The sequence below is a fragment of the Oncorhynchus mykiss genome, chromosome 13, assembly GCF_057628025.1.
Source record: "Oncorhynchus mykiss isolate SJ-2025 chromosome 13, ASM5762802v1, whole genome shotgun sequence".
Lineage (NCBI taxonomy): Eukaryota > Metazoa > Chordata > Actinopteri > Salmoniformes > Salmonidae > Oncorhynchus > Oncorhynchus mykiss.
This window is the reverse complement of record NC_143034.1, coordinates 5,000,580-5,011,925: the sequence shown is the minus strand read 5'-3', so window position 1 is coordinate 5,011,925 and position 11,346 is coordinate 5,000,580. Positions and strand designations below refer to the sequence as shown.

The 11,346-nt window shown below is 41.2% G+C and overlaps 1 protein-coding gene across 1 annotated transcript; it reads right to left on the bottom strand.

The window, feature by feature from the left end:
• Window positions 1-1,257: 1,257 nt before the first annotated feature.
• Window positions 1,258-9,355, bottom strand: LOC118948171 (uncharacterized). Its single transcript, XM_090194875.1, has 4 exons — window positions 8,723-9,355; window positions 8,261-8,355; window positions 7,948-8,125; window positions 1,258-3,406 (listed from the first exon to the last, which is right to left on the bottom strand). The coding sequence occupies exons 1-4, from the start codon at window positions 9,063-9,065 to the stop codon at window positions 2,304-2,306; spliced, it is 1,719 nt and encodes a 572-aa protein (XP_090051001.1). The 5' UTR covers window positions 9,066-9,355; the 3' UTR covers window positions 1,258-2,303.
• Between the last annotated feature and the right edge of the window lie 1,991 nt (window positions 9,356-11,346).

Here is an 11,346-nt window from a genome sequence, read left to right as displayed (position 1 = left end):
CATCATATAGAACTACTCAGACATTCCAAATATCACTTGATTATCAGAGGGGTGAATTATGACATCATATAGAACTACTCAGACATTCCAAATCAGGCTTCATCCACATCATGAAGGTGGATATTGATCCAACCATTTCAAAAGTAATGACCGGGCTGATGGAAACAGGATATGCCTGAACAATTTTATAAAAGCCGACAAACTATATGTTAGTTTGTTTGACATGGTGGGGACTTTTTGTGTCAGTAAAAATGTATAAGCGAGAAATGGAGGTGGAAACTCCTTTATGAACAAATATTTATATAATAACCATCACATCTTAGTTAACTTGGAGTCACGTTATGTTGTGTGGTCCTCCCACTATGACTTGGGAACCCATGTAGTTTATTAGGCTACAGATTAAATAAGTTATGAACTTCACAGGGTGGTGAAAGTGCACGTGATGAGCTTGATGCTCCTTTCCAATACATTTTGATGGTCTTATTCTGGTGACAGGTGACATGATGATTGATGCTTGGCTGCCATTTGACAAATAAAATAATATCGCTCTCATCCATAATAATCTCATCATGTAGGTAGCCTACCAACACTGTATCTATGAGCTGCTGGCTACAGTGCATGGGGGGGACAAGATAATTTTTGCTATATAATGCAACAGTTTTGTTAAACCATCAGTAGAGTTGAAAATGCGATGGAAACCATTGGGAATTTAACAGCATAAGTTATTTATTTGTCACGCAAAGCCTTTAATCTGCAATAAATCTGTTTGATAGAAACATTTCTGGTGGGAAAATGTATATATTGTTTTATGCAGATTTGAGAATATTCACATGAAAATCTGTCTCAAATGACATGGAAACTTAGCTACTAAGGTGGATATCGATCCAACACCTGCTGCTTATTCAAACCAGCCCACTGGGCACAGACGTCAGTTCAACATCTAGTTTCTATTTACATTTCTTTGATTCGTCAACTAAAGTGAATTTAACATGAAATCTACACAAAATGTCACCTGTCATTGGATTTCGGTTGCAAGTTGGGTGAAACACTAAATGTTACCTGTCATTGGATATCGGTTGCTGGTTGGGTGAAATACAAAATGTTACCTGTGGAAACAATGTTTATTCAATCAGTGGGAGGCTTGTAAATTCCCCCAGGAAAGTGGAACGAGGAACTCTTCTTTGAGACAATGATAAACAGCAATCCTTGGGAGAGTTGTGGTGGATATTATAAAATAAGGATCTGCTGGAGTCCAAGTCAAACCAAGATTCTTTATTTCTGAGCTCAGAGAGAATAACAGAGTCACAGCGCAGTGTAGACAGTCTGAATTCCTGAAGCATTGAGTGATTAGCAAATATCTTTATAGTTTCCTGTTCCTGGGCGGGACTTTATTCATACAAGGACACAGGTGCAAATTGGTTTGCAACACAGGATGATAGTCCCAAAAACAGGAGCTTATAATAGGACAGTTTCACAAGGTTAGTCACATACTCAGTTATGTGGACACACAAACATTTTCCATTACAGAGTCTGAACATTTTCATTTCATTAAATCATCAGTGGGCTACAATGCAAATGTCAACAATGGAACTAATGCATCACATCCAAATATCACTTGATTATCTGTAGTGCTGGAGGAATGACACACCCAGATAAACACAAAGAGTTTAAAAAAGGACCGTTTAAACACATGGAATCTGATCTACTCTGTATTCAAACTGACATACTCCATATTCACTTCATGTTTTCTAATAGAAACAAACAAATATATGTTTGAGTATACCCTGTACCATTTAATTTCATCTGGTAAAGACAGGTAAACACATTGTCAGTCAACAATATAAGACAACGGGAGCACTGTGTATGTTCTCTGATGAATTTTAAGTCAATGTGATGTGAAATATCAATATACACGCTAAGAGAAGTAATTTCTCTCTCCTGTGTGGATTCTCTAATGACGTTTAAGTGACTTATGAGTAATATGTTTTCCCACAGTCTGAGCTTTTCTAAGCCTTCTCCTCTGTGTGCAGTCTAATGTGTTCTTTCAGGCTTCCTAAATGGGCAAAAGCTTTGCAACCTGGGCGGAGTGGTAAGGCTTCTGCCCTGTGTGTATTCTCATGCTTTTTCAGGTTTCCTCTCTGGTTGAAACACTTTCCACATTGGGAGCAGTGGTAAGGCTTCTCTCCTGTGTGTATTCTCTCATGTTGTTTCAGCTCCCCCGACCGGTTGAAACACTTTCCACATTGGGAGCAGTGGTAAGGCTTCTCTCCTGTGTGTATTCTCTCATGTTGTTTCAGCTCCTCCTACCGGTTGAAACACTTTCCACATTGGGAGGAGTGGTAAGGCTTCTCTCCTGTGTGTATTCTCTCATGTTCTTTCAGCGTCCCCGACCGGGAGAAACACTTTCCACATTGGGAGCAGTGGTAAGGCTTCTCTCCTGTGTGTATTCTCTCATGCCGTTTCAGGTGTCCTCTCTGGTTAAAACACTTTCCACACTGGGAGCAGTGGTAAGGCTTCTCTCCTGTGTGTATTCTCTCATGTTGTTTCAGATCCCCTGAATGGATGAAACATTTTCCACATTGGGAGCAGTGGTAAGGCTTCTCTCCTCTGTGTATTCTCTCATGTTGTTTCAGCACCCTCAACCGGTTGAAACACTTTCCACATTGGGAGCAGTGGTAAGGCTTCTCTCCTGTGTGTATTCTCTCATGCCGTTTCAGGTGTCCTCTCTGGTTGAAACACATTCCACATTGGAAGCAGTGGTAAGGCTTCTCTCTTGTGTGTATTCTCTCGTGAGCTTTCAGGTTTGCTTTCTGGTTGAAACTCTTTCCACATTGGGAGCAGTGGTAAGGCTTCTCTCCTGTGTGTATTCTCTCATGTTGTTTCAGCACCCTCAACCGGTTGAAACACTTTCCACATTGGGAGCAGTGGTAAGGCTTCTCTCCTGTGTGTATTCTCTCATGCCGTTTCAGGTGTCCTCTCTGGTTGAAACACATTCCACATTGGAAGCAGTGGTAAGGCTTCTCTCTTGTGTGTATTCTCTCGTGAGCTTTCAGGTTTGCTTTCTGGTTGAAACTCTTTCCACATTGGGAGCAGTGGTAAGGCTTCTCTCCTGTGTGTATTCTCTCATGTTGTTTCAGCACCCTCAACCGGTTGAAACACTTTCCACATTGGGAGCAGTGGTAAGGCTTCTCTCCTGTGTGTATTCTCTCATGCCGTTTCAGGTGTCCTCTCTGGTTGAAACTCTTTCCACATTGGGAGCAGTGGTAAGGCTTCTCTCTTGTGTGTATTCTCTCGTGAGCTTTCATGTTTACTCTCTGGTTGAAACACTTTCCACAGTGGGAGCAGTGGTGTCGTCTTGCTAGTTTGGACGTCCCTGGCTCTGGTTCCTCCGAGTCTGGTCTTTCTCCTGCCAAAGACAGTGTTATTTTTAAATAGAGACCCGAATGAAACCACATGATAAAACAACCTTGCTACGAGGGTAAATCCTAAATCAGATCTCTCAATAACCCGAGGCCAGTTTTAACAATCTTAGTGTGATTTTAAAACAAATGTAGAGCTTCCTGGTAATTACTGCTATGTTTACATTACTTATTTTATTCATCCTGTTTTACAAGTCAGAACACAAAAACCTGGACAGTTCTAGGACACTGAAGACACAGACGTCGCTGGATTCCAATTGAACAGGTGGTTCTAAATATATAACTTTCATAGCTGTATGATACAGAATGTGACCTACACACTTCCTTAAACATAAAATAACTAAAGAAGTAATTTTGTGTGGAAGTCCAAAACTTGTTTTTACGTCGCAGATACAAAGCACATCAGTAACATCTCCCCGTTGTTGAAAGGGTTCGACACATTGCTGTTTAAATGGACCAATTTCTTACTTAGACATTCACAGATGTTCAACATTTTGATTATCGCTGATGTCATATTTTGGGTAAATGTTCCTAAAACTGATAGTAACAACAAAAAAACAAAATATAAATGCAACATGTAAAGTGTTGGATGTTTCATGAGCATCACTGTTAGTCAACATTTATTCTTTGCCAAGATAATCCATCCACCTGACAGGTGTGGCATATCAAGAAGCTGATTGAACAGCTTGGTTATTACACAGGTGCACCTTGTGCTGGAGATAATTAAAGGCTACTCGAAAATGTGCAGTTTGTTCACACAACCTCTGCGATCCAACTCATCCCAAACCATCTTGATACAATACATTAGATTCAAAGGTACCAAAAAGTACAGTAAAAATTACTTCCATCTCTGGAAATGTGGGGGATTGTGTCGGGGGATTGTGTAGGCCAGGTCATCTGATGCAGCACTCCATCACTCTCCTACTTGATCAAATAGCTCTTACACAGCCAGGAGGTGTGTTGGGTCATTGTCCTGTTGAAAAACAAATGACAGTGGGACTAAGCCCAAACCAGATGGGATGGCATATAGCTGTAGAATGCTGTGGAAGCCATGCTGGTTAAGAGTGACTTATGTTCATCTACTCCTCGTCTCACAAAGACATGACGCTCAGATCCAAAAATCTCAAATTTGGACTCATCAGACCCAAGGACAGATATCCACCGGTCTAATGTCCATTGTTCGTGTTTCTTGGCCCAAGCAAGTCTCTTCTTCTTCTTCTCCTTTAGTAGTGGTTTCCTTGCAGCAATTCGAACATGAAGGCCTGATTCACGCAGTCTCCTTGTTAATCTCCTTGTTAATCTAGCCACCGTGTCAGATTTCAAAAAGGCTTTACGGCAAAAGCGAACTATGCGATTATCTGAGGACAGCACCCCATCAAACAAACACATGACAATCATATTTCAACCCACGACAATCATATTTCAACCCACCAGGCGCGACACAAACCTCAGAAATAATGATATAATTCGTGCCTTACCTTTGAAGAGCTTCTTCTTTTGGCACTCCAATATGTCCCATAAACATCACAAATGGTCCTTTTGTTCGATTAATTTCGTTGTTATATCTCCAAAATGTCCATTTATTTGGCGCGTTTGATTTAAAAAAAACACTGGTTCCAACTCGCCCAGCATGACTACAAAATATCTAATACGATACCTGTAAATGCTGTCCAAACATTTCAAACAACTTTCCTAATCCAACTTTAGGTATTTTAAAACGTAAATAATCGAGAAAATTTAAGATGGGATAAACTGTGTTCAATACCGGATAAAAACAACGTGAAGCGCGTGACCTGGAGTGCGCATCAAAACATTAGAGAGCACTAGGCTGGACCCTCGTTCTGAATAGCCGAACTTCTTCATTTCTCTAAAGAAAAACATCAACCAATTTCTAAAGACTGTTGACATCTAGTGGAAGCAATAGGAACTGCAACCAAGTGCCACACAAAACCATTTGAAAACAGAGTCACCTCAACAACAAAAAATTCCTCCTGGATGGTTTGTCCTCGGGGTTTCACCTGCCAAATAAGTTATGATATACACACAGACATTATTTTTACAGTTTTAGAAACATTAGAGTGTTTTCTATCCAAACCTACCAATTATATGCATATCCTAGCTTCTGGGCCTGAGTAGCAGGTAGTTTACTTTGGGAACGCTTTTCATCCGGACGTGAAAATACTGCCCCCTATCCCAAACAGGTTATAGGGAAAGAAATTCCACAACTTAACTTCTAAAAAGGCAATTAATTGAAATGAATTCCCGGTGACTACCTCATGATGCTACAGTCCTCCTTTAAGACTCCATAATGTTTCATCATTAGATGGTACAGTCCTCCTTTAAGACTCCATAATGCTTCATCATTAGATGCTACAGTCCTCTAAGTCTCCACCATGTTTAGAATGTGTCTGGAAGCGCTACTCTATCTATTCTACTCTCATCCTTTCGGTTTTAATAATATTTAATAATAATAATAATGTTATAATAGGTAATAACTAACTTTAATAACTAGGGTTAATACCTGCCTGGCGCCCCAACAAAATCTTCATATTTACCCCCCTCTAACAATACCGCTACAGAATTAGCGTAGTAGGCCATGTAACTTAAGGTAATCAGAAATATGTATTCCTTGCCACCCATTCTGAAACTAACTGCAGCTCTATGTTAAGTGTTGCAGTCATTTCAGTCGCTGTAGTAGCTGACGTGTATAGTGTTGAGTCATCCGCATATATAGACACACTGGCTTTACTCAAATGTCACTGGCATGTTGTTGGTAAAGATTGAAAAAAAGTGAATGCCAAACAGCTGCCCTGGGGAATTCCTGATTCTACCTTGATTTTGTTGTACAGGCTTCCATTAAAGAACACTCTTTGTGTTCCGTTAGACAGGTAGCTCTGGGGCGGCAGGTAGCCTAGTGGTTAGAGCGGTAGGCCAGTAACCGAGAGATTGCTGGATTGAATCCCCGAGTTGACAAGGTAAAACTCTGTCGTTCTGCCCCTGAACAAGGCAGTCCTAGGCCATCATTGAAAAAAATAATTTGTTCTTAACTGACTTGCCTAGTTAAATAAAGGTTACATTTTAAAAGAAAAACTCTTTATCCACAATATAGCAGGGGGTGTAAAGCCATTTTTATCATCAATTTCTCTCAGCCAATCAGTCACTTGTAAGTGCTGTGCTTGTTGAATTAACTTCACTATAAGCTAAAAGTCTATATTTGTTTACTGTAAAATAGCATTGTATCTGGTCAAATATTTTGTTTCCAAAATTGTAAGGGTCGGTAACAGGCTGATTGGTCGGCTATTTAAGCCAGTAAAGGGAGCATTACTATTCTTGGGTAGTGGAATGACTTTAGCTTCCCTCCAGGCCTGAGGGCACACACTTTCTATTAGCCTTAAATTAAAGACAAGGCAAATAGGAATGGCAATATCGGACGCTATTATCCTCAATTTTCCATCCACGTTGTCAGACACCAGTGACTTGTTATTGTTGATTTTATTTGCGCAAAATTTCATTGAAGATGCTCCAAAGATTTTTACTATCATTCTTCATGTCATTTATCTTTGTTTCATAGTGTAGTTACTCTTTATATTCAGTTTAGTCAAATTATTTCTCAATTTGCAATAGTTTTGCCAATCAGTTATACAGCCAGACCTATATGCCATCTCTTTTGCCTCCCTCTTCATCATACCATTTTTTAATTACTCATCAATCCACGTGGATTTAACAGTTTTTACAGTCATTTTCTTAATGGGTGCATGCTTATTAGTAACTGGTATAAGCAGTTTCAAATGTGTCACGGGCAGTGTCTGGTTGCTCCTCATTACACACCACGGACCAACAAATATTATTTACATCAACAACATAGCAAAAATGTATGACCTCTTAAACACAATATTAGTCCCAGCCTTTGGAACTGTGGTTTTCCTAGACATGGCTCCTATATTGTGATCACTACATCTGATGGATCTGGATACTGCTTTAAAACCCATTTCTGCAGCATTAGTTAAGATATGATCAAACCATGTTGATGATTTCATTCCTCTACTGTTTGTAACTACCCTGGTAGGTTGATTGATAACCTGAACAAGGTTGCCGGCACTGGTTACAGTTTGAAGCTTTTGCTTGAGTAGGCAGCCTGATCACAGCTTTCCTCCAGTATTAGTTAATTAATTACCAAAGTCCTGAGTTTAGTTTGCCTGTTCTACAGTCTTTTAAAGATAGGGGCGTTGACTGCGACAGGCAATGTAACATCCATAATGTTTTAAGGAAAAGTTTTTGTAAAACAAGCACCTTACATTGGATCATCTTGAAACTTTCTCTCCAAAGCTACCTTTCATCAAGGTTTTATATGGTCTATTGGTTTCTCTCTTTTCATTGGCAGAATCCTTTTTCAGTGTTATGATATTCATAACATCCATATACACCAGTCTATCTTCCTGTCAACTAACAGAACTCTGCTGGTTATCCTGGTAACAGATACCGGTGGGCAGATCTATTGTATTTGTTCAAACTAAACTACAGCACTTACTTTGATGAGTCAAATCTGATCCTTTCTTCTCTTCTCCTCCTCTCACAGTTCCACTCAGCCCCATTGTTTTCCTGCAGTCCACCAGCAGCACAGACAACCTCTTCATACCCAGCAGTAAGGTGCTACCGGGAGAGGCATGACACAGGGACTCCGGGAGAGAGGAAGGGCTAGCGTTGTCCTGGTAACCATAAAGAGGAGACACAGACACATACCATTATGGATGCTGATGTCACTGTTGTCATAAACTGCTTTACAGAAACACAGCCCAGACCCAGATAGAGCAAGCTGTATGCTAGACCAGACCAAGCTGTACCATCTGGTGTTCTGAAATGGAGAGACTCTTCTCTGCCTCGTCAGCATCAGGATGTTGAGTCTCCCCAGAGGATCCACGATAGTCATGTCTCTCTCCTGTGTTAACGAGAACATCAAACAGATGGTGAACTTATTACCATCATCAATTATTACTGTCTATTACAGTCATAGGGTCTTATCAGAGGCATTAATATCTCTAAATTAATTGGGTGCCTTTTGTGTCCCTTGGATATTTTAAGTATAAATTATGCTCCATTATTACATTTTAAAAGCCTGTTATATATAATTAAATCTCATTTAAAAGTCCCAAAAATACATGTAGCAATGGCAGATTGACCCTTTAACAATTTAAATAGTACTGAACATCACACTGAAGTGAATAACTTAAGTAGAATGCCCCTTAAAAACCACACATTAATTCAACAACTGCATAGTTTGTGTCCCTGTTGAAGACAGTACTCACTGGTGCTAATAAGATATTCTGTATCCTCCTCTTTCACTCCCAAAACGTCTTCCTCCTTCACCTTTACTGAGATAGAACCTTTTAGAGAGGAAGAGTATGCTTTCTCTTCTTTCCCTATAACAGCCTCCTCTTCCATTCTGAAAGGTTCTTTCTCTCCTTTCACTGTAATATCCTCCTCCTCTTCCTCTTTCACGACAATGTTCAGCGGCAGAGCATCTTTCTCTCCTTTCACTGTAATATCCTCCTCTTCATCTTTCACGACAATGTTCAGCGCCAGAGCTTCTTTCTCCGTACAGCAGACATCCACTTCTTTAGCAGGGGATGAGTACTTTAATGAGCTCATGGTCAGGGATGTTAGCTAGCTAGTTAGCATTAGCGAATAGCCTAGTGCTAGGCTCAGTATCAATCTTTAACAAATTTGCAAATTTAACAAGCAAATTAGGTTCAAGTTAACGTCAACTGAAATGTGTTTTAAACACTGCGATTAGCTAATGCACATTAACATGGCCTAAAACGTCAATCTTTCAGTTTTATGTTGGCTAGCAAGCTACCGAGGTGGTTGAAAGAGTTGGCTTCTTGTTGTTCCTGAAGAAGCGTCCCGTCCAGTCCATTATACGTCACGAAAGAAGAGTCAACTGAAAGACGCTCGTCGCCATCTGCTGGCTGGAGTGGGTAACGCAGTTTGGAAACAATAGTTACAACACCTTTTGTATTGGAAAGAACGTCATAATTATTTAACAATGAGCTGATATATTTTCTCTGACGTCTTCCAAATAATACGTTCCGGTACACAGACGTAGAAGCTTAATATGAATATGATGTGACCATACTATTCCCTTAAAGCTACAATACAAAGCTACAACAGGTATAGTAGACATTACCATGAAATTCTTACTGACAAGCCCTTAACCAACAATGTAGTTAAGAAAAATAAGAGGTAAGAAAAAAAGTTACACAACAAAAAAAACTATACCGTGTTTACAGAGTCAATGTGGAGGCAATATACAGGGGGTACCAGTACAGAGTCAATGTGGAGGTTATATACAGGGGGTACCAGTACAGAGTCACTGTGGAGGCTGTATACAGGGGGTACCAGTACAGAGTCAATGTGGAGGCTATATACAGGGGGTACCAGTACAGAGTCAATGTGGAGGTTATATACAGGGGGTACCAGTACAGAGTCACTGTGGAGGCTATATAAAGTACCAGTACAGAGTCAATGTGGAGGCTATATACAGGGGGTACCAGTACAGAGTCAATGTGGAGGCTAAATACAGGGGGTACCAGTACAGAGTCAATGTGGAGGCTGTATACAGGGGGTACCAGTACAGAGTCAATGTGGAGGCTATATACAGGGGGTACCAGTACAGAGTCAATGTGGAGGTTATATACAGGGGGTACCAGTACAGAGTCAATGTGGAGGCTGTATACAGGGGGTACCAGTACAGAGTCAATGTGGAGGCTGTATACAGGGGGTACCAGTACAGAGTCAATGTGGAGGCTGTATACAGGGGGTACCAGTACAGAGTCAATGTGGAGGCTGTATACAGGGGGTACCAGTACAGAGTCAATGTGGAGGCTATATACAGGGGGTACCAGTACAGAGTCAATGTGGAGGTTATATACAGGGGGTACCAGTACAGAGTCAATGTGGAGGCTATATACAGGAGGTACCAGTACAGAGTCAATGTGGAGGCAATATACAGGGGGTACCAGTACAGAGTCAATGTGGAGGCTATATACAGGGGGTACCAGTACAGAGTCAATGTGGAGGTTATATACAGGGGGGTACCAGTACAGAGTCAATGTGGAGGTTATATACAGCGGGTACCAGTACAGAGTCAATGTGGAGGCTATATACAGGGGGTACCAGTACAGAGTCAATGTGGAGGCTATATACAGGGGGTACCAGTACAGAGTCAATATGGAGGTTGTATACAGGGGGTACCAGTACAGAGTCAATGTGGAGACTGTATACAGGGGGTACCAGTACCGAGTCAATGTGGAGGCTGTATACAGGGGGTACCAGTACAGAGTCAATGTGGAGACTATATACAGGGGGTACCAGTACAGAGTCAATGTGGAGGTTGTATACAGGGGGTACCAGTACAGAGTCAATGTTGAGACTGTATACAGGGGGTACCAGTACCGAGTCAATGTGGAGGCTGTATACAGGGGGTACCAGTACAGAGTCAATGTGGAGGCTATATACAGGGGGTACCAGTACAGAGTCAATGTGGAGGCTATATACAGGGGGTACCAGTACAGAGTCAATGTGGAGGCTGTATACAGGGGGTACCAGTACAGAGTCAATGTGGAGGCTGTATACAGGGGGTACCAATACAGAGTCAATGTGGAGGCTATATACAGGGGGTACCAGTACAGAGTCAATGTGGAGGCTATATACAGGGGGTACCAGTACAGAGTCAATGTGGAGGCTATATACAGGGGGTACCAGTACAGAGTCAATGTGGAGACTATATACAGGGGGTACCAGTACAGATTTACTCTCTCAGTGAGATTGGTCTGTGAGTGATAGGCCGTGGTCAACTTCTGTCTCAGGTTCCATCTTTGGCAGGTCTCCTCAAAGAGATCAGAGACAAATTGGGAACCTCGATCAGACA

What these genes read in the sequence shown, in the direction of transcription:
- LOC118948171 (XM_090194875.1), bottom strand. Translation starts at nt 9,065, where the DNA reads ATGAGCTCATTAAAGTACTCATCCCCTGCTAAAGAAGTGGATGTCTGC. An exon ending in AGAATATCTTATTAGCACCA is followed by an intron (nt 8,356 to 8,722) that starts GTGAGTACTGTC and finishes TCGTTAACACAG; the next exon opens with GAGAGAGACATGACTATCGT. An exon ending in ATCAGATTTGACTCATCAAA is followed by an intron (nt 3,407 to 7,947) that starts GTAAGTGCTGTA and finishes TGTCTTTGGCAG; the next exon opens with GAGAAAGACCAGACTCGGAG.